Genomic DNA, 19,056 nt, shown 5'->3' with positions numbered 1-19,056 from the left:
TCAACTGGTTTTCTACCCTTTGTGTTCTTCGGGCTGCTTGCTGTTCTGCTGACCCGTGCATGGGAACAGCCTTCTGCTGATGGTTAGTGCCATAAGCATCTCAGCCTGAGGATCACACTGACCAGGGGACTTTGCTAATGGTGACTTGCAGGCCCAGAGCCCCCCTCTTTGGAGCTCTGGCAGTGCCAATACTTACCATCCAGTTGCAGGGCACACAGGCTTTTCAGATGCAATCCTGCTGACACACAAGAGAAAACAAATGGTGTAGACACCAAGACATGAAAGATGGTACAATTTTTGGTTTCTCCTACTCCTCATTTTAAAGACTAGAGCAGTATTCTTCCTCCTGCTCTCCTATTCTCGGAGGTATATATATATATATATATATATATATATATATATATATATATATATATATATATATATATATATATATATATATATCTCGGGTGAATAGCACATTTAGTTAGGGTGCTTTTTATTGATGTTATAAAGGTTCTTGTTTCAGTGCCCACAAATTATTTTTGAAAGAAATTTCATGTTAAAGCACACATTATCACCTGCAGTGTTAAACCAAAAGTACTTTTGTTGTTCCATAACAAGATATAAAGCAGGCAATAACCCTTTTTAAACACAGCTGTTAAGATCAGTGCTGATTTATGTTGCATGTCCCAGTACCTACTTAGGCCCTGGGCCGGCCATTACTTGCTATTATTTACAATGACAGCACTGCAAATAACGTAGTTATAATTTGGGTTCTGCTTTTGCTGCACACTGTGTACGAGTGTATATTTTAGCACAGGCAATACTGCAGTAATGAAAGTCCCACCAAAATGATATCTAGCTGTGAGTTTACAAGTTCAAAAATTTACCAATTATTCATGTTATTGTGTTTTGAAAATGTCAGGGTTTGGTCTGCTTCCAGTGATAGCATCTCTTTTGGAAAATATGAACCAGATCACTTCAGCTATTTTTCTTTATGATGAGAGTATAAATACTGTTTTCCATAATCTGAAACCTTTAAACTGGTTCCACTGGAACATTTATATTTAGCAGAGTGTATTTTCTCTCCTCTCTCTGTCTTTTGTTTACAAAGTTAAAGAAATCAAATGTAAAATGCGTAGCAGTACAGAAACTACGAGTAATTGAGAAATTCAGATAAGATTGTCCCCATTTTCTTTCATGTTTTAACATTCTATTTAACAGACCATTTTTGACATTAGAAAATAAATACTGTGCTACAGAATAGAGAGGTTAGTTTGTAACATCGATATTGTCCCATTAAAAAAAAAGTTGAAAAAGTAATTTAACAGCCTCTCAAATGGTGCAGTTCTGAAACATGTTAAATAGGAAATCAACTCTAATTTGAATTTCCTTATGTTTTTTCTAAAAGAATTCATTTATACAGGATGATTTGATTGTGTTGCAAACTATAGCCAGTGTTCCAAATGATGCTTTTGAAAATGCAGTTGGGTAAGGAGAATAGCATTAATTATGGGCCTGTGATCCATGGACAAATTTAGTGTTGAGATGTCAGTATTTTGTTTGTAATTCATCAGAGATATGCAAAGGGATAGATTGAACACTGGTGCTTTCCTGTAGAAGAGCAGAACCTGACAAAGCAGTTCTTCCATGGCAAAACCAAGGATAAGATGTAAGGGCAAATGAGAAAGGTGCAAACCAAAACAGGACATCCATGGCAAAATGCCCGATTTCACCTGGTACCCACAAACCTTCTTTTGAGGCTCTTCTTGGAACAAAACCTATCTAGGCTGTGCCTGGAGCTTCCTTTGCTCCCAGGCTGTTTTGTAGTGAGTCCCTCATACAGCACCCAGGGACGTGCTGTGTTTGTGAGGTGATTCAACCACACTTGTCTCTGTCTGTTCTGGAAAGCAGCCCCGTGTTCTGTTGGGTTTGAGGCCACCTGTGGTCACCTGTAGCTGATTTCAGCTCAGCCTACAGGCACAGTCTGCTTACAACAGAGCTGATACCTGGGCATTAGAAATCCTGTTCTGAAGGTAGAGCAAAGGAATCCTGATTGGATTTCCTTTTCCATTTGCAGTAAGTTTAGAAAATGCTGGCTTCAAGCATGCTTAGTCTGCCTTCTTTTCATCCATGGCTATTCATGAGGTTCACCACCACTTTCACTGTCAGTTTGATGTCTGTTCTTGATACACCAAATCTGCTCTCTACAGTCAGGGAAAGAACAATATTCATGTAACCACATGATTTCTCCACAACATGGGTGGTGTGAACCCAAGTATGAAAAAAAAAAAAAAAAAACATGATGCAGGTAACCTGTCAGAAAACATTATCTGCTCATCTGTCAGATACACTCAGTAATCCAAATAGAAAGTAACTTCTTCCAAACAGCAACATTTTCATATTTTTTCTAAAGAACAAAGAGTAAATGTGTTATTTATAGTGCTGGAAGATGAGATAAACTGGAATAAAAATTTACTTTAATATCAAGCAATAGTGCAGTAAAGTATCTCTGATGTTGTGCATCTTGTTACAGCTTTCTTCATATGGTGGCTTCCTAAGTTACCAAGTGAAATCTTTTGGCTTACCTAGCGAGGGCATGGTTCTTCTGGATAAGAAACCTGATATACGACTAACAGTAAGCTTTAAAATACTGTTTTTTTCTTATAAGCAATACAAATACCATGATTTTTATCTTACTTAACAACTATGGCAAATCTTGCTCATATAGTGTACTTAACTATTAAAACATTAACTTAACTATTAAAACTATTAACTATTTCTATAAAAGTGATTTTACTTCATTTTACTCAAAGCCATCAACACATCTGTCTCTGTTGCCAAAGTAACATATTATTAAGCATAACTGATTTGCAGAGAAGTAAAAAGATAAACCAGGATTTTCTCTGTAGAATATGCCTGTGGAAAACAAAATAATCAATGCCTTGCACACTTGTCAACAAGTATGGCCTCATCTCTGCAAAAGATGCCCTGGATTTTATGAGTAATTAATCTCATTTTCTGTGAGATTTTTTTTCAGCATAAAACTAAGCATAATTATAAGACTTCAAGGGACTGAAATAAAAATGCAATTTAGGTTGACAGGTTTTTAATTTAACCACTTTAGAACCAAAATTGAAATCTTTAACTGTTGAGATTCTCAAGGGGATGTTTTGTTTCCTCATACCATGAGAAATACCAATTAAATGCTCTAGGATGCTTATTGGGAAATGTACCTCATAAACTGCTACCATAATATCCATAGTTGCTGGTGCACCAGGATGCAAAGAAAAGTGTTTCAAAATGCAAAACCATTTTTATTCTAAGGCAATAACTAGTTCATCTGAAAGTTGATCAGCATTAATTTGATTCTCTTGAAGTTTAACTCGAAAGCAAGGTTGTTAATATGCAAAAGCAGTGAAAACCCTGCTGGCACCAGAACACAGTGCTCACTATACCACTTTCCTGAGAAAAAGACATACAGCGTTCTTAGTTTTAATCCCCCAAATGACGGGATTAACATGCTTCACCAAATTTTATTGCATCTGGACACTTTCCCATAACAAGTAGTGGAACAGCAATTTTATATCCTCATTCTCACATAGGGCAAACAAATGGAAGTTGTTTATATGGATCCCAACAATCCACTGCCTGATCGTCAATATTATGGCCGAGTGCAACTGCTTGAGGTAAGAACTGAAAAAGGAATAGCCTTCTCTTTTCCTTCTAGAGTCACATAAAAATACACACATTCAGAATATGTGCAGAAATACCAAATATTTGGTAACGGTGAGGAATATAAACTTAAACACTGTAGACCTTAAATATAAAGAACACTTTTTATCTGTCTTTACTGCCACATTGAACCTGGGTTCTGGTTTGTGACACCCAGTTTTAGCCCCTCTGGGTTGGGCATCTTGTCCAATGTAGCCCTTAGCATTCCCTCCAGGGCCAGTGGAGTAATGCTGAATCAGTCCTCAATAGAAGGTGATTCATTGCAGCCACAGACTGTACTTAATAGGGATGGAATGAATTGTTATCTGTTTTTCTTGGTGTCTAGGTTCTAGTTTAGAATGGGGTGCATTCTAAACATTCAAGTAGGTGAATTCAGCGGGGATTATTCCTACCTTAAACCCGTGCTCAGAAGGTCAAACTGGGTAATGTATTTCATATGCAGGCAAAGAAGATGTTTCTTCAAGCCAAATTCCATTTTCAACAATGATGTGTTTATTAGCAGCAAGAAAGCCCTGAAAGATTGGGTTTCTAGGACTTCACTTGCTCCTAAAAACAAAAGCATTTTCCTTGACATTTTCATGGTTTGGTGGGTGATATCTCAAAGAAATTTGGATGACTGAAGAAGCAGCTACAGGCTTCTTCACTTTTTAATACCTCAAAGCCATACTTACCTTGCACAGTCAAAGCTACATCCCTTTCTTTTTGCCCATTATTCTTTTTTGCCCCCATTGTGTACTCTCCTGAACTCTATTACCCCACACCAGTTGGCACTAGACAAGTCTGCTCCATGGGTGTTTTCTCCTGTTTCTGTCCTCTGGTCTTCTTTGAAGCTACTCTTTCAAGCAGCTGCAGCGCTGTGCTCATTTTGTACCCCTTGACGTGCAGGGCAACTTCAGGCATGCCAGCAGCAGTAAGCTGGTATCCCGAGAAGAGCTGATGACAATCCTGTCCAGGCTGGATGGCTTGCACATCCGGGCCCTGTACTTCACGGAGACTCAGCGCCTGACTCTTGGGGAGGTCGGGCTGGAGGAAGCCACCGGCGAGGGCAGCGGCAGCATCGCACACAGCGTGGAGACGTGCGCCTGCCCGCCAGAGTACGCTGGTGACTCATGCCAGGTAGGAAACGTTCGCCTCCATACTGTGCCATTACTTTATGTCTTTTGCCTACAGCTATACATACTGGGTTAGTTAGAAGAGCAGGATGGTAGTTAAAGTAATTAAGTGTGCTTCCTGTAAGCCTGTGCACTTTCAATGGCTCAAGTGCTTTCACCGTCTAAGAAGCACTGTGGGGTTATTCTACTTGTGATTGCTTTTATGGAGCTGCAAACGCAATTTTGCATATGTAAGGCACTATAAAGAGGGATTCTTCTATGATGCCCTCTGAGAGGCTGAATAGTCTCTTACTTTACTGGAGAGAAGGTCAGAATTGACTTAATTGAAGTCTGTGAGACCATACACAATAGAGAAGATTCCTGGTGTTTCTTATTTTAGCAGGGTCCAAGGGAAGTAGAATGAATCCAGATAATTCAGGATACTATTTGTGTAGAAAAACATGTGAAATCTGAAATTAACATATTTACAAAAAAATATTTGGAGATATGTTTATGAAAGATAGCGTAGACTTGGCAAAATAATACTGTTAGCCGAAGACTGGCACTACAGCTGTATATCCTGTCCCTGATGCAGTTCCTGGAGCTGTAATTCTTTTGCTTTTCACTTTACTTAGCTTAGAACTTGGCTGTTGCCATGTGTAAGCACTCAGTGCAGCAAAATGAAGTACCAGAGAGATAAGTAGTGTACAAAGTGCACAAAACATGAAGAATTGCTCTCAGAAAATGGTTGAGCATTACCATAAAGTAGCAATTGCAGTACTAACCTTGCAAAAGCTTTTTGAATTGAGAATGAATGAATAATATCCAGGCTGGAGCAGCTGCAGACAGACTGAACAAAACCGTGTATGGCTGGCTTACATTTCATGTGTGCATCCACTGCTCAGGACAGCAAATTCATCATCTATAGAGTAACCATTTTGGAAATATTTTTGAGTTTTTCACACTTCTGTTGCTCTGTGCCACACACAAATTTATGAGCATTGACTGAAAATTCTACTGCCATTCCATTGCTTTCAACATACTGACTTGGTTAAACTAAGCTTTTGGTGGTTTTTTATGTAACCTGGTGAAAATACAAAGCCGAAGGAAGTGATCAAGACACTCGCGGGGAAGTTTGTAAGCCCTGTATGTTTATGCAGCATTACTCAGGCAGTGATTTACTGCTCTAATCACCAAGCTCTGTCTGGCTGCCTTAGGTGGGGAGGAGGTGATGCCTGCCACACCCCGACTTAGGTATATATTGAGCTACAGGAACTGCAGAGTTACTTGTTAACCTCAGGAACGGTGCTGTGTGCTGAGCGACTTGACTCACAGATAAAGTTTAAAGGTGGGGCCCATCCCGGCCCAGAACCTCATTAATCTGAGTCAGAAGCTGGAGAAGAAGGGAGCGTAATAAGAGAAAGAGCAGCGAGCACCGAAGGCAGAGCAGCGAATGTTCACAAGGGAGCCAAAGTAAAATGATGGCCCAAGCACAGAGGCCAAGAAATGTAGGATGGCTGGTTGTCACTTTAGTGTCCCTTGGGCATTGTCTAGCACAAGATATACAGCAGAGGCTCTATAATCCCCACCTTCAGGAGAGGAGTCAGTGGCAACAAGTTCAAATGGATTTTTATCCAAAAGAGGTAATCTGCTCATTTTTTCTTCCTCGCTTCCTTCCTTCTTTCACTTTGTTTTTAAATGAACTGATTTGGTAACAATTTCTATATTACTTAATATAGAAGTAATGAGAAGATTAATCTTTTGTCTCAAAGTACTTTACTAACAAAATTGTGTACAAGAGGTTTGTTTTAAATTGCTGTTTACTTGAAAACAATGATCCTAAAAACACTTGAAAGTGCCTGGAGGTTTATCTTCATGTGGAATCAATTTATCATTTGTGTGGAATCACAAATGCTGCTTCAAAAACAAAGTGCCCACGTACTCCAAATGTGTCATTTTAAAGACAGCAGAAATAGAAAAATGAAAGATTATACAGATTTTTTCTAAATGCAATTAGATGTATTTTTTAAATGCCTGATTTATTTTTCTCTCAAAAAATAGACTTTAAGTAAATAAAATGTATATGCATTAGAGCATATATTTTACTTAGTCATGCTGTTTAATGTATTTCAGGCCCTGGTTTCTTCCGAAGCTGTGCATATTGGCTCCCTGTTGTTCAGGGGAAATATTCACCCTTTAAAAAAATGTGTCTGAAAAACTTCAACTGTCTATTCTAAATTTAATCCTTACTCACACTGAAGTCAGCATTCAAAGTTGTTGATGGTATAAGTATTCTGCGTACTTCTTTTTTTTTTTTCTCAATTATCCTACATGTAGAAAAGGCAAAGGTGCCATAGTGATTGTTGTTTCAACAGCAGTAATTCAATATTCCTTTTGGAATCTGCTTTGTGAGAGATGAGTATTTTTTTTTTCACTGTGGTAGTTCTATCATTGAAAAATTCTCTGGTTAATCCTGCCTCTGCATAAATGCTTATGTCTCCAACCACTGGAATGTGATTTGTGACACAGACCCTTTGCTCTTCAGATTGGTTCCGTCAGTCTTGGTGGTGTACTTACTATGAGGAAAGATTTATGGCTTTAGAGTTCAGCTGTCACTTGTTTTCTGCATGTTGCTGGGGCCAGCCCCTGCCCGTGAGACAGAGGCAAGGCATAGGTGCAGCTCACAAGAACATTGCTGGAGGCAGGAACCTGGGAGGTGCTGGCTTCGTGGGGAGCACGGCTTTCTCCCCGCTTCTGTAAGCCTTTGATCCTCCTTGCACCACACCAGATTAGCTCCTAGGGGAAAAGAGCTACAGAATAGGAAGGACAGACTGATGTCCAGTCATTTTTAGTGTGCTTGCTGTACCCAGAGTATTCCAGGAGAAGATAGGCATGAATTTTTGATCTGTATGCAGAAGGGCTTAATTTCTCTGCTCTTGCCAAGCAAGAGCCTGGTTTTAATATATTAGTTACTACCTCCCTGCTGTAGACAAGCAAACTTGATGTCTCTTTCTTCATTCAGAATGTCCCTCTGGTTCATTTCCTTGTTTAAATCCAACAGTGATCTGACAAGCTGTGCTCCTGCTCCTGTGCCCTCAATAGCTGGAACATTCTTCTCATGCTTCCCCAGTCTCCAGGGCAAGCCTGTACTTAGAAACTAGACCACTGTATGTTTTGTTACATCACCTAGCTATGTCTAGGTGTGGCTTTAGCTCTTGGTAGACTAAACTGTGGAAGTCGTGATGAATATAGGTAAAAGGGATCCAGAATTGTTTCCAAGGAATACATTCTAGTGGAATTATTATCAAGATATAACCACTAATTAGTATGTGAGATTTCCAGGTGCTCTTCTTTAGATTCACACTACAATGTTCTCATACTCAAATATTTTTCTGTGGTTTAGAAATCATATTCTACGCCTTTGTACGTAGCCACAGGAAATGTGTTTTTCTCTAAGGTTAGAGTCAAAATTATTAAATCATCACTGCCAAAGTGTCTAAAGCACAGGGTTTAGATGAAACTTCTTCATCTCCATTAATTGCTATTTACTGCATTAAAAAATTGAAACAACATTATGAGCTTAGGAGAGCTTGAAAGGAAATTCATGCCTTCACTACTCCTTGGAAATGGAAATCATTTTCAAAATACACATCCTATAACATATAAAACTTTCTACCAATGCTCACCAATCATTTTTCTTTCTTCTTGATGTCCAGGAGTGCAGCATTGGATTTTATCGTGAAAACAAAGGAATATTTGCTGGACGCTGTGTGCCCTGTAACTGCAATGGAAATTCAAATAGATGTCAAGATGGTACTGGAAAATGTATTGTAAGTAATTAGTAATGTTCAGTAAATTAATGGGAATAAAAGGAGAAAAAAACATTTATCTTACTGCATTATGGACCATACAGTATTGTTAAATTCCAAGAAATTAAGAATAATCTTTGTATGTCTCATTCTCTAAATTTTATATTGTTAGTGAGCATAAGATGTGTACACTTAAATGTATATTTAATGTAATGGTGGTTGATTGGAATAATTTGTGTCCTTGTCTTCATTTCTTTCTTTCCCCTGTAATTTTTGTTAGCACCTGGTTACAAAAAACTCACCAAACTTGTACATAAGGAAACATTTGTAGTTATTTATAACAAACCTGGGTCTTATCCTGGCATATGCAGTCTTGAGCTTTATAAAAATGTACTAGGATATGTTTGTATAACGATGACAAACAGCACATTCATGTATAGCATAGGGCTTTGCAGAATCTTGTTTAATCAGCTTCAGTGCATCTCCACTAATAGTCTACAGCTAGATGGGTTAAAAAATATTGAATTAAATAAGATTAAATGAAAGTAATAGGAGTTAGATTAACTAGAAGATTTCAGCTGTTATAGAAGGTGTGATGGGGTAGATTTTGCTCCCTAGCACTCTGTATTAAACCCAAAGCAGCCCCATGGGACTGGATCAGCCCTCCACAATGGAAGTGTGACACTTGGCTGACTGTGCTTCTCCAGTGTATATCCATGATGCTTCTGTAAATAGTTTGTCCTGAAAAATTTCCCCTTCAAAAGCTTTTACTAATTTTTCATTTACTGTGCAAACGAGCACCTTGCCAACATCTTTCATGGTCTGTCTTTTCTGTTACTTCTTCCTTCTTCACAGTGCATCCATTCTGCCTGCGGTGCATTCCTGCGTGTTATGTCATTCTCCCCGACTTTGTTTCAACCAACCATGTTGCTTTAATGGAAACTATAAACCAATTCAGCACATTCTGGGAGATGACTTACAGGCTGCTGCTTTGGAGGGGCAGGGCAGGCCGTGACAGGAAAGTGCTGCGGCACAGCAAGAAAGATCAAGAAGTTTCACTTCAGATTAGAATTACGAAGGCAAATTTTACTTTCACCTCATGAAGTATGTGATCTAGGTTTTTCTTTATCCCGTCCTTCTCACTGCTGGATTAACTTTCAGATAGGTAGAGCTAAATGAGCCCTTGGTCGCAGGCAGGCAAAGTCATCCAGAATAATGTGGTGAAAAATGAAAGCCCTGAGGGCCTTTATTTCCATTATGAACTTCCACCCAACCAAGAGCAAGTTTGTCTCTCCGTAAAGGAGCCATGGGACAAAAACCTGACATGGTGCAGAGAAGACAAGGAGGTTTCCCACTGTGGAGCCATCAAGTTCCACATCCAAAGTGCAAAGCTTGTACACTTGGCTTCCTGCTCCTCACTTGGAGCCCCAGACCGGAGTACCTGCATTTGTCAGTGTCCCTCCAGTGACAGCCTCCAGAGGTGGATTTGTGAGGGAGGCTAAGCCTAGGCTGGCTCCTTCCCCTGTGCAGCAGCACAGCCCTCCCTGGCTCAGGCAGTCACTTTCCCACTGCTGCATGCTGCTGGAAGGAGAGGAGCGCTGCTGGAAGAGGGGAACAATGGAGGGCAGGGGGAGGTGGAGAAGAATGAAGACCTTGGTTCTCATGTGAAGGGAAAAAGCATTTCTTTGCCATTAATCAGGCTTTGTGTCCTTGTGGTCCCTGCCCTTCCTCCTGGAAGGCACATTCCCTCAGCAGCAGCATGGTGCTGAGACTTGCTTATCCCATGGCATGTTGCTTCATGTCACGGAGCCCTACGTGTTCAATGTGACCTGAGTGGCTCTGCTGTGGCCCTGACACACTGCTCCAGCTGCCTGGTACCATATGGCTGCATATGGAGTCAGCTGCATATGGAGTCAGCTGGAAGTTTTCCTTTAGGGTTTGCAATACTTGATGGTTTGGAGATGCTGTGACTCCAGGGGTATCTCTGACTCTGGAAAACTTGAAGGAAGACCCATGAGGGAGTTGCTGCTCTGGCTTCATTGCACTGTACATAGGGAGCTTCAACTTTTATATGCCATGTAGCTAGAGGAGCAGCATGGCACGTTCAGGGTGGCTTATATGTGAAATAGCTGAAATTTTCTTTGCAATTACAGAATTGCTTCAGTTTCTATAGACAGAGTGAGCAAAACAAAAAGCCAGGAGATAAACTTGTGGGAGGAGGTTGCTCTAAGATGAAACCAGCACACATATTTTAAAAACATCTCTTTTACTCTTTCTGCAGTTGAATTTATTATTCAGGATTATGAAAATTGACAGTAATTTTTCAGAACAGTCTGAATTTTCCATTAGGCCTTTGCAGGAACATATGCACCAGCTTTTATAGAAGCCACATTTTAAAATGGTTTCTTTTGCAAATATAGTGCCTTTATGATACTTGGTGTTTAACTTCATGTCAAATGGCTCATATGGGAATTGGAGCTTCTCCTGTTCTTTACCAGAACCAGAACTTTTTATCAATGAGCCACAGATACAGTTCTTTAACCAAAATGAAAACAAATTAGGGGTTACCACCTGAGGGAAGAGCTCAGTGGTTGAGGGAATCTGGCGTGAAGAAATGTGAAGGAGAATGGAGTTCTAGAGGAGATGGGAGAGACAGAGCTATTTCTCATTTGTAAGGAAAACTGCCCCTCTTCTGCCAGTCATGGTAGTAGGGTCTTCAAACATAGCCCTGAGCCATCGAGGTTCCTGAAATGGAAGCACAGTTTGTTCAGTGACTGCTTCCAGCCTATTTCCTGCTTTCTTTTTTCCATCTTTTGCTCTGTTAGTAAGCCTTCAGCTCGGTGGGACATTTGATCAGTCTGTTGCACAGAAGACAGTTGTAGAACTTCGGAGTGTGAATGCCTCTCGACTGTTAGTCATTTGATATTTTTCTTATGGCTGCTTATGTATTTTTATGCTGCTTATGTATTTGAACAACTTCTATTTTAAATTAGCAACACTTTAGGTAATGCAAAGACAACTTCCTTATTCTGTACCCATAAAATATAAACATAAGACAATTAGGCAGCACTAGAATTAAGAATGTTTCTAAACCAAGATACAATTCCCAACAATTTCATCATGGGAAAAGGGGCTCAGCTGCATCAGTTTCAATTGTATTCTTAGCTTTTGCTTTCTATTATTTATTCCAGTTACTACAGAAAAATACAAGTAACACATACACTGGAGAAACTTCATGAAATTCAATTCTGGTCTGAATCTACTAAGAGAAACAATTTTTGTATTTAATTAATGAGATTTTTAAAGAAATGTACTTGGACTCAATTGATTGCATGCTTTTAGATCGTATCTGCCTTCTAAGTAGTCTTAAGATGCAAAATTTAAAGGTCTATATAAATGTAGTGACTTTCAATTGTTATATGAAGGCAGAGAGAGAGCAACAGTGGAATGCTCCTTTACTAACTATGCATCTGGTTGAGTCTCTTTAAAAATATGTTTAACTTCAACTTATTTTATGTTTAATTTCAGCTTTTAAATTCAACTTTTTTATCTGTTGTTTTCCGCAAGAGAGAGGAAACTGTGCTTTGTACAGTTAGAAAATGGACTGAAAATGTTCTATCCTGGTTGTGAAGGCAGTTTGGCAATAAATGCTTGATTATATGGAAGAAAAAGAACATATTCTCTGAGTAAATAGACTGTATTTTTAAAAAACAATAGTAAAGCCATATTGAGTGATAAAGCACTGCTGAATGTCTTGCTCGTTTCCTTTCCAAGGACTGCCAGTATAATACTGCTGGGGAGAAATGTGAGCATTGTAAAGATGGTTATTTTGGAGATGCCACTCAAGGTTCCTGCCGGGAATGCCCTTGCCCATATACAAACAGGTACAGTAAAAGCTTGCAAGAAGAGTCAAGCAGGGGAGGGAAGAAGAAAAAGGGAAAAAAAAAAAAAAGAAGAGGGAGAGAGAAAAAAAAATCCCCAAATTCAAACTTTTCTACCATAGGAATATAATTATCTTCTTCTCCGTTTTCATATTGAGAGCTTGGTGGTCTGTCTCACAGCATTGCCTTTTTTAATAAGCTGAGCATTCCAATTCTCATTCAGACCCTGAACTTCAGAGGCACACTGCTCATAGCCTTGGGGAGCCCCAGACAGTAGAAGTGGGCTTTTTTCCAAACCCACCATTACTTCCTTTATAGTGAGAAATATACAATGAGGTCTTTTCTCTTTCTGGGCATATCCAGAATCCTTCTTTTTTTCTGGAATGAAAGATGTTTAGCACCATTAATCTGGCTAGGAGATAAGAGAAAACAGTGAAACAAGCCTTTTATAGGAATTCAGAAAAATTGTTAGGATGCAAAAATAATATAAAAACATTTAAGGTCTTAAGCACATATCTAGAACTCTAAAAGAGTATGATTGCTTTTCCTGTCAAAGTTCTGTTTGAAGTGCAAACATACTGAGATGAAAACTGAAAAAATGAAACTTACTTGTATCTAATAAGGTTGCCAGGCTTTTAAAACTGGGCAGTTAATTGCATTTTAAATGCATGGTTTGTTTAGCCAGATTGTCATCATTGGTCTCTCCTAAACCATGGTAAATAAAATCAAATTTTAAAAAAACCAAACAAACCCTAAGCTATATATTGCTAAAGGCACCACATGGTATTTGCCAGGTGCATTAGCACACACCACATAACCTTAAGTAAGAGATTTACACCATCAGACAATAGGCAGGTTTATCATTTATCAGAGAACTCTCTGATAGATCTGGTTTTGACAGCTTCTTCTGCAGGTGCTTGCCTGAGGCTGACTGAACATGTTTTTAGTCATCGTTTGCTTTCAGAGCTCTGAATTATCTAGGGAGACCATAAACCTTTTCAGTTTCATAACTGCAGATTAGGGTGGTGAATATCATTCTTGACGTAGGAAATGCACCCCACCTGGCATTACTGGAGTTGACAATTTTCCATCCAGTCAAATTCCAGTAATTCTTAGTGCAGACCTCTGTCTGATATACAGACTTGCTTCATCCAACTGTTCATAGATTAAAAAATAAAAATAGCAAACATGGCCCTGCTTCACCTCCTGCCTTCTCCTTAACAAACATTGAACTTTGAATCTAGACAAATCTCCTTGAAAGAGCAGAGAAAAAAGTTCATTGTGTTAACCCGATTCTTGGGATCCCAAAAACTGTGCACAACTCTACTTTGCCTTGGTTAAAAAACCCCTAAACAACATTACCTACATAAAAAATATCCTTTAATGTTCTCATCCAAAGAAAAAGGAAGGGAAAGGAAAGGGAAAGGAAAGGGAAAGGAAAGGGAAAGGAAAGGGAAAGGAAAGGGAAAGGAAAGGGAAAGGAAAGGGAAAGGAAAGGGAAAGGAAAGGAAAGGAAAGGAAAGGAAAGGAAAGGAAAGGAAAGGAAAGGAAAGGAAAGGAAAGGAAAGGAAAGGAAAGGAAAGGAAAGGAAAGGAAAGGAAAGGAAAGGAAAGGAAAGGAAAGGAAAGGAAAGGAAAGGAAAGGAAAGGAAAGGAAAGGAAAGGAAAGGAAAGGAAAGGAAAGGAAAGGAAAGGAAAGGAAAGGAAAGGAAAAGGGAAAGGGAAAGGAGAAAGGACAGGAAAGGAGAAAGGGAAGGGAAGGGAAGGGAAGGGAAGGGAAGGGAAGGGAAGGGAAGGGAAGGGAAGGGAAGGGAAGGGAAGGGAAGGGAAGGGAAGGGGAAGGGAAAGGGAAAGGGAAAGGCAAAGGGGAAGGGGAAGGGGAAGGGGAAGGGGAAGGGAAAGGGAAAGGGGAAGGGAAAGGATATGTACAAACATGAGGAAATGTTGTCTAGCACAGGCTATTGATTCTTGCCTACTAAGATAAAATAGCTACCCAGACTTGTTTTATGACATCACTATTAAGATTTATTTTAGGAATTGCTTTGGGTAGTGAACTATTATACTCAGTCTATAGGGCCAGGAAATTACAATTTTTTGAGTCTAAGGAAATGATTTGCACCAAAAAAATATGAAACTTCAAAGAATTAGTCACAGTAAATTATCTAGAGGGAATTAAATTAGCTGAGAAGTAATTTGGTGATGTAAAAAATTTTCAATCTGAAAGTCATTAAACTGAACCTCTAGAGTGTAAAACCTATTTGATCACATGCTCACAATAATATTTTTGCTTCTTCTCAAAGATTTGCAGCTGGCTGTGTGGCAAATGGTGAAGAAATCCAGTGTCTCTGCAAAGAAGGCTACACTGGAGCTCGTTGTGAACGGTGAGTAGCCTGTTTCTCAAAACCAAGAGTTTTGAGAGACACAATAAAAAGAGGGATGCCTGTATTGGGACAGACACATGTGGACATATGGACATGCACCTGTGCACAGTATGCATGTCCATAAGGAGTAGCTATTTACATGAACAGCTGCTGAAGAGTGGTGCTGTGGTGTAATTCCAGTCACAAACCCAATGCTCCTTGGGGAAATGTTAGCAATTCTCCACAGATTGACTACACCATTTTTACTGAAAAGAGGTGTCTGCCTCTTTGCCGAAGTGCCCTATGCCTTGCCTCATCCTGCACTCTGGTAATAATGACTCCCTCTTATTTCACCCCTTTTCAAGTTAAAAACATTCCTCTCTTTCCTCCAGTGTATACAATGGTGCCTCAATGGTCTTATCAAACAGCAACCATGTAACTTTTAGCACCATATCCTTCATCCCAAATCATCCTGGTGTGCTCCACAGTTGGAGCTTACACACACCAATGTGTGAAGCCGTCTCTTGCTGGAGCATTGCAGCATTCTGGCAAAGCAATAGAGGAACAGCATGGCAGTTTCAGGCAGGCAGGGGAACCAATTTCACTGAGTTTCAAATCCAGAAAGAACTGAAGTGTAATGGAGTGGTGTTGTCTCATTCAGAAATTTGAAGCTAGTAAGTCATGATGTCCCATCTGAAGACTGGACCTGCAGTAGGACATGGTGTTGTCCTCCAAGTCTGGTGCCTTTGACCCTGTCTAATCTGTGTGTTATAGGTATTTTCTCTTCCAGGTATAGCTGTACCTTAGCTGCTCATCATGGCCCTTTGATCCTGCATTATCACCCCTATAGGTCTTCCCACTGAGTGACTTCTAGAACTGTTAGGTATCCAGTCTGAACAATATATTTTACCTTTAAAATATATAGAGATCAGTCACACAGACTGCTTTGCTGGCAGGAGGCAAGAGGGGGGTGTCATGAAGCAGAAGGGTGATGATGTCATTCAGTGCTGTTGCTGTTTGAAATCTCAGTACGTGTTTTCTGGTGGTATCACAGGCCAGAATAGTATGGTTGGCTTGGTTAAACCTTGTCAAATTCTTGTCAGATTAAGTGAATTATTCCTGCAAGAGCACTGTGGGAGTTCTTTTATTTTTAGAAAAAAATTCTTCAGCACTCACAAAGATATTTTTAGCATAGTGCAGAGGATACTGTAAACCAAAAATATATTCGTTCTAAGTCAAGACATGAAATCAAAAGTTCTTGAAAGTTTCTTCAGGCGAATAACTGGGTTTTTATCTCAAGGGAAAGTATATTTCACAAAATTAGCTTCAACTATTTAATAATTTAATAAAAATTACTTGTATCTCTTTATCTAGCTGTGCTCCTGGATATTTTGGAAATCCACAAAAATATGGAGGCTTCTGTCAGAAATGTAACTGTAATAATAATGGACAGCTGGCTAGCTGTGACCACCTGACTGGAGGTACGTGAGGGCCTGTGAATGGAGCATTGTTCTGAATGGAAAGGAGCATTGTTTTCTCTTTGGGAAGCAAAGAAGGAAGGTACTTGGATAAGCTGAACTGAAAGAAAGATCTAGACTTACAAGAAATGTAAATAATTTTTTACAAAATGTAAGATTTCCTAAAACACAACACCACAATGATAGAAGGGCTGTCCCTGAATCATCAGGTTTACCCTTCTAAATAGTTTTGTTCTGTATTTTCCTTCATAAATACTGCTGACTTTATTTTGGTTTGGTTTCATGGCTGTGTTTTTAAATATATCATGGTACCTTTGCTGACAGGGTTAAATTGTGTCCTGCCAGTCTGTGTTATGGATTTAGGAAACTGAGCATCCTCAAAATGCCTTTTTAAAATGTATTTGGCACAGTTTAGTGAAATCTTCAGAGTCTGCCTCAGGCACTGCCGTCTTAGGTATCCAAGCTGTCTGCATTTGCAGTGGAAGTTAGAACCTGACTCAGGAGGCTCTTTTATAAATCCTGCTACACTGCTCTTCTAGCTAAAACATCCATAATTTCCCAGAATCAGTCACACACGTACTTCACTACTAGTAAGCTCTTACATAATGCCATGAGCATATATTTGCTTTATCTATTAGAATTCTGAAGTAAAGGGCCTGATCTTATATTCCTCAGAGTGTCTTTACCTTGATTCACCTCAGTGCCTTGGGATACTCCTTTATATTCAGAAACACAGAGGCCACTGCTCCTGAAATGTCCTTGATTCTCCCATATTTTCATTCACCAATAACATTTCAGTTTTCCTTCCCTGTAGACAGATTTTCTTCCTTGTATGTTAGTGAAGTTTCCAACTAATAACTCCAAATATTTCTATCCTCTTCATTTCTCTGCAGTGCTGTTCATCCTACAGTCTAGTCTAGTAGCTGCAGGGAACCCATTGTCTTTCCTTGGCCACAGAAATCAGAAAAACAGCAGGTGATGTGAACTGCTGTTGGCAGCTGGTGCAATTTTTCAATAGCTTGTTCTCATTTCATATTTCATCATTGAAGTAATACATCTCTATTATACCTTGTATGGAACGCATCCAAGCAGTATTTGATGTTTTATAATTCCTTTCTTTTTTGAAGCAACAGTTTGCTAGGACAAACTAATCCGTAGGGCAATATTCAACAAGCCAGTTTGTTTTCCTCCAACTACACCTCCTGATCAGCTGTCTCTTTCTCTGCATTAGGAATTAGTCCCTCTGTGATCATGTTCTAGCAGGTTCTTTTTGCGTGATGTTTGGCGCTTGGCCAGCACATCACCATTTCTTGGCTGATGTTGTTGGTGCACAAGCTGTAATAATAGTTTTATTTAATTGGTACTTCACAGTGACAGCTGAAATGTGCCTGCTGTTAGCTGAACTACACAACAGCAGAACTGCACAGATATTTGAATTTCGGAGGAATTTCTTTCATTCTCTTAAAAATATATTCTTTATGATTTGTCTCCTTTTGGCAGCACTGATCACTACCAATCCCATTTAACTTCCCGATGACTTAATGTGCAAGTGCCAAAGGAAATGGCACAGCTGGGCAGTTTGTTCCAGGCTGTTTCACGCTGCTGGTAAAGTTCAGGTCCAATTTTATCACTGTATCCTCTCACAAGTTGCAAGCTCTTGATTACTCTTGACAGTGGCAGCCTATACTGAGTGCGTCCTTTTCCCTTAGAGTAAAAGGCATAGAATCATTAAGGTTGGAAAATACTTTCAAGATCATCAGGTTTGATCTTTGGCCAAGATGCATGGCCCTTTTCATTTTCAAGAGGAGATGAGAGCTTGGTGGTGGGACCAAGCCTGTAAAAGGAACTTGGGCATCAAGATGAGGAAATTCCTGTCCTATATGATGGCATTTTTAGGAGCCAGTTCCTCTCCTGCATCCTAGAAGTTAGTATCCTAGGATGTTACTCCACATGCACCTGGAGACTGTTAAACTTCTTATAACAGGGTTTGTAAAAACCAAACAGAAGAGTGCATTGGACAGGAAGTCACCTGTGCAGGCTTGTTGGAAAGTCTGAGGGCAATGTTTGTTATCTCTGGTCCAAGCTGCTTGCCTTGTCTTACATACAGTGCCTCCATCCATGCACACACACTGGATTTCTCTCAAGCTTGATTAATACCTTAATCTTGCAAGCTGTGACAGGCATGAAGGAAAGCCATAAATATTTCTCAGTTCCTTGTGGGTAAGACATTCCTTGGGGAATCAGAACCTGTGGTTTGAACCTGGATACTGAAGTAGATAAAGGGGTTTGTACCTATGTCCTGGATAAAGTGCTTTAACAATATAATCTTGTCTCTAATCCTGGTGATGTTATTCTAGGCAAATTCTAGCAATACATTTGGCATACTTGGTGTGAGAGGGTCTCCTGCTCCTATCCAAGTAGCATATATTGTAGGATTACAGTAGGTTTCCTTTCAGGGGTGGAAAAGGTGTTGCTTTCATCAAGGCATTAGTGGGAGTTGAATGTTCTCAAGCCATCTAAGCATTTCGGCTCATTCACAGTGGGTATGGATTTATGAAAGGGCAGCATCATGTTTTAATGGCTGCCAAACATGAAAAGTGAGGGAAAAATGCAGCAGTATTTCCATAAGGAGACTTTGGTTACTAATGACATTCTTGTGATTTCAGAATGTTTCAATAATGAACCAAAAGATGTGGATCCCAATGAAGATTGTGACTGTAA

At 39.6% G+C, this 19,056-nt stretch overlaps 1 protein-coding gene across 1 annotated transcript in view; it reads left to right on the top strand.

The window, feature by feature from the left end:
• Positions 1-19,056, top strand: part of LAMA3 (laminin subunit alpha 3) — a 106,340-nt gene that overhangs the window by 61,304 nt on the left and 25,980 nt on the right. Inside the window, exons 38-45 of the mRNA XM_068190621.1 lie at positions 2,519-2,620; positions 3,588-3,671; positions 4,603-4,833; positions 8,525-8,638; positions 12,392-12,501; positions 14,798-14,878; positions 16,232-16,338; positions 19,002-19,052. Coding sequence (XP_068046722.1) covers positions 2,519-2,620; positions 3,588-3,671; positions 4,603-4,833; positions 8,525-8,638; positions 12,392-12,501; positions 14,798-14,878; positions 16,232-16,338; positions 19,002-19,052 — 880 coding nt within the window. The remainder of the gene's footprint in view (positions 1-2,518; positions 2,621-3,587; positions 3,672-4,602; positions 4,834-8,524; positions 8,639-12,391; positions 12,502-14,797; positions 14,879-16,231; positions 16,339-19,001; positions 19,053-19,056) is intronic.

The sequence above is a fragment of the Anomalospiza imberbis genome, chromosome 1 (assembly GCF_031753505.1).
Source record: "Anomalospiza imberbis isolate Cuckoo-Finch-1a 21T00152 chromosome 1, ASM3175350v1, whole genome shotgun sequence".
Classification (NCBI taxonomy): domain Eukaryota; kingdom Metazoa; phylum Chordata; class Aves; order Passeriformes; family Viduidae; genus Anomalospiza; species Anomalospiza imberbis.
The sequence above is the reverse complement of the archived record's forward strand: the minus strand, read 5'-3'. Positions and strand labels throughout refer to the sequence as shown.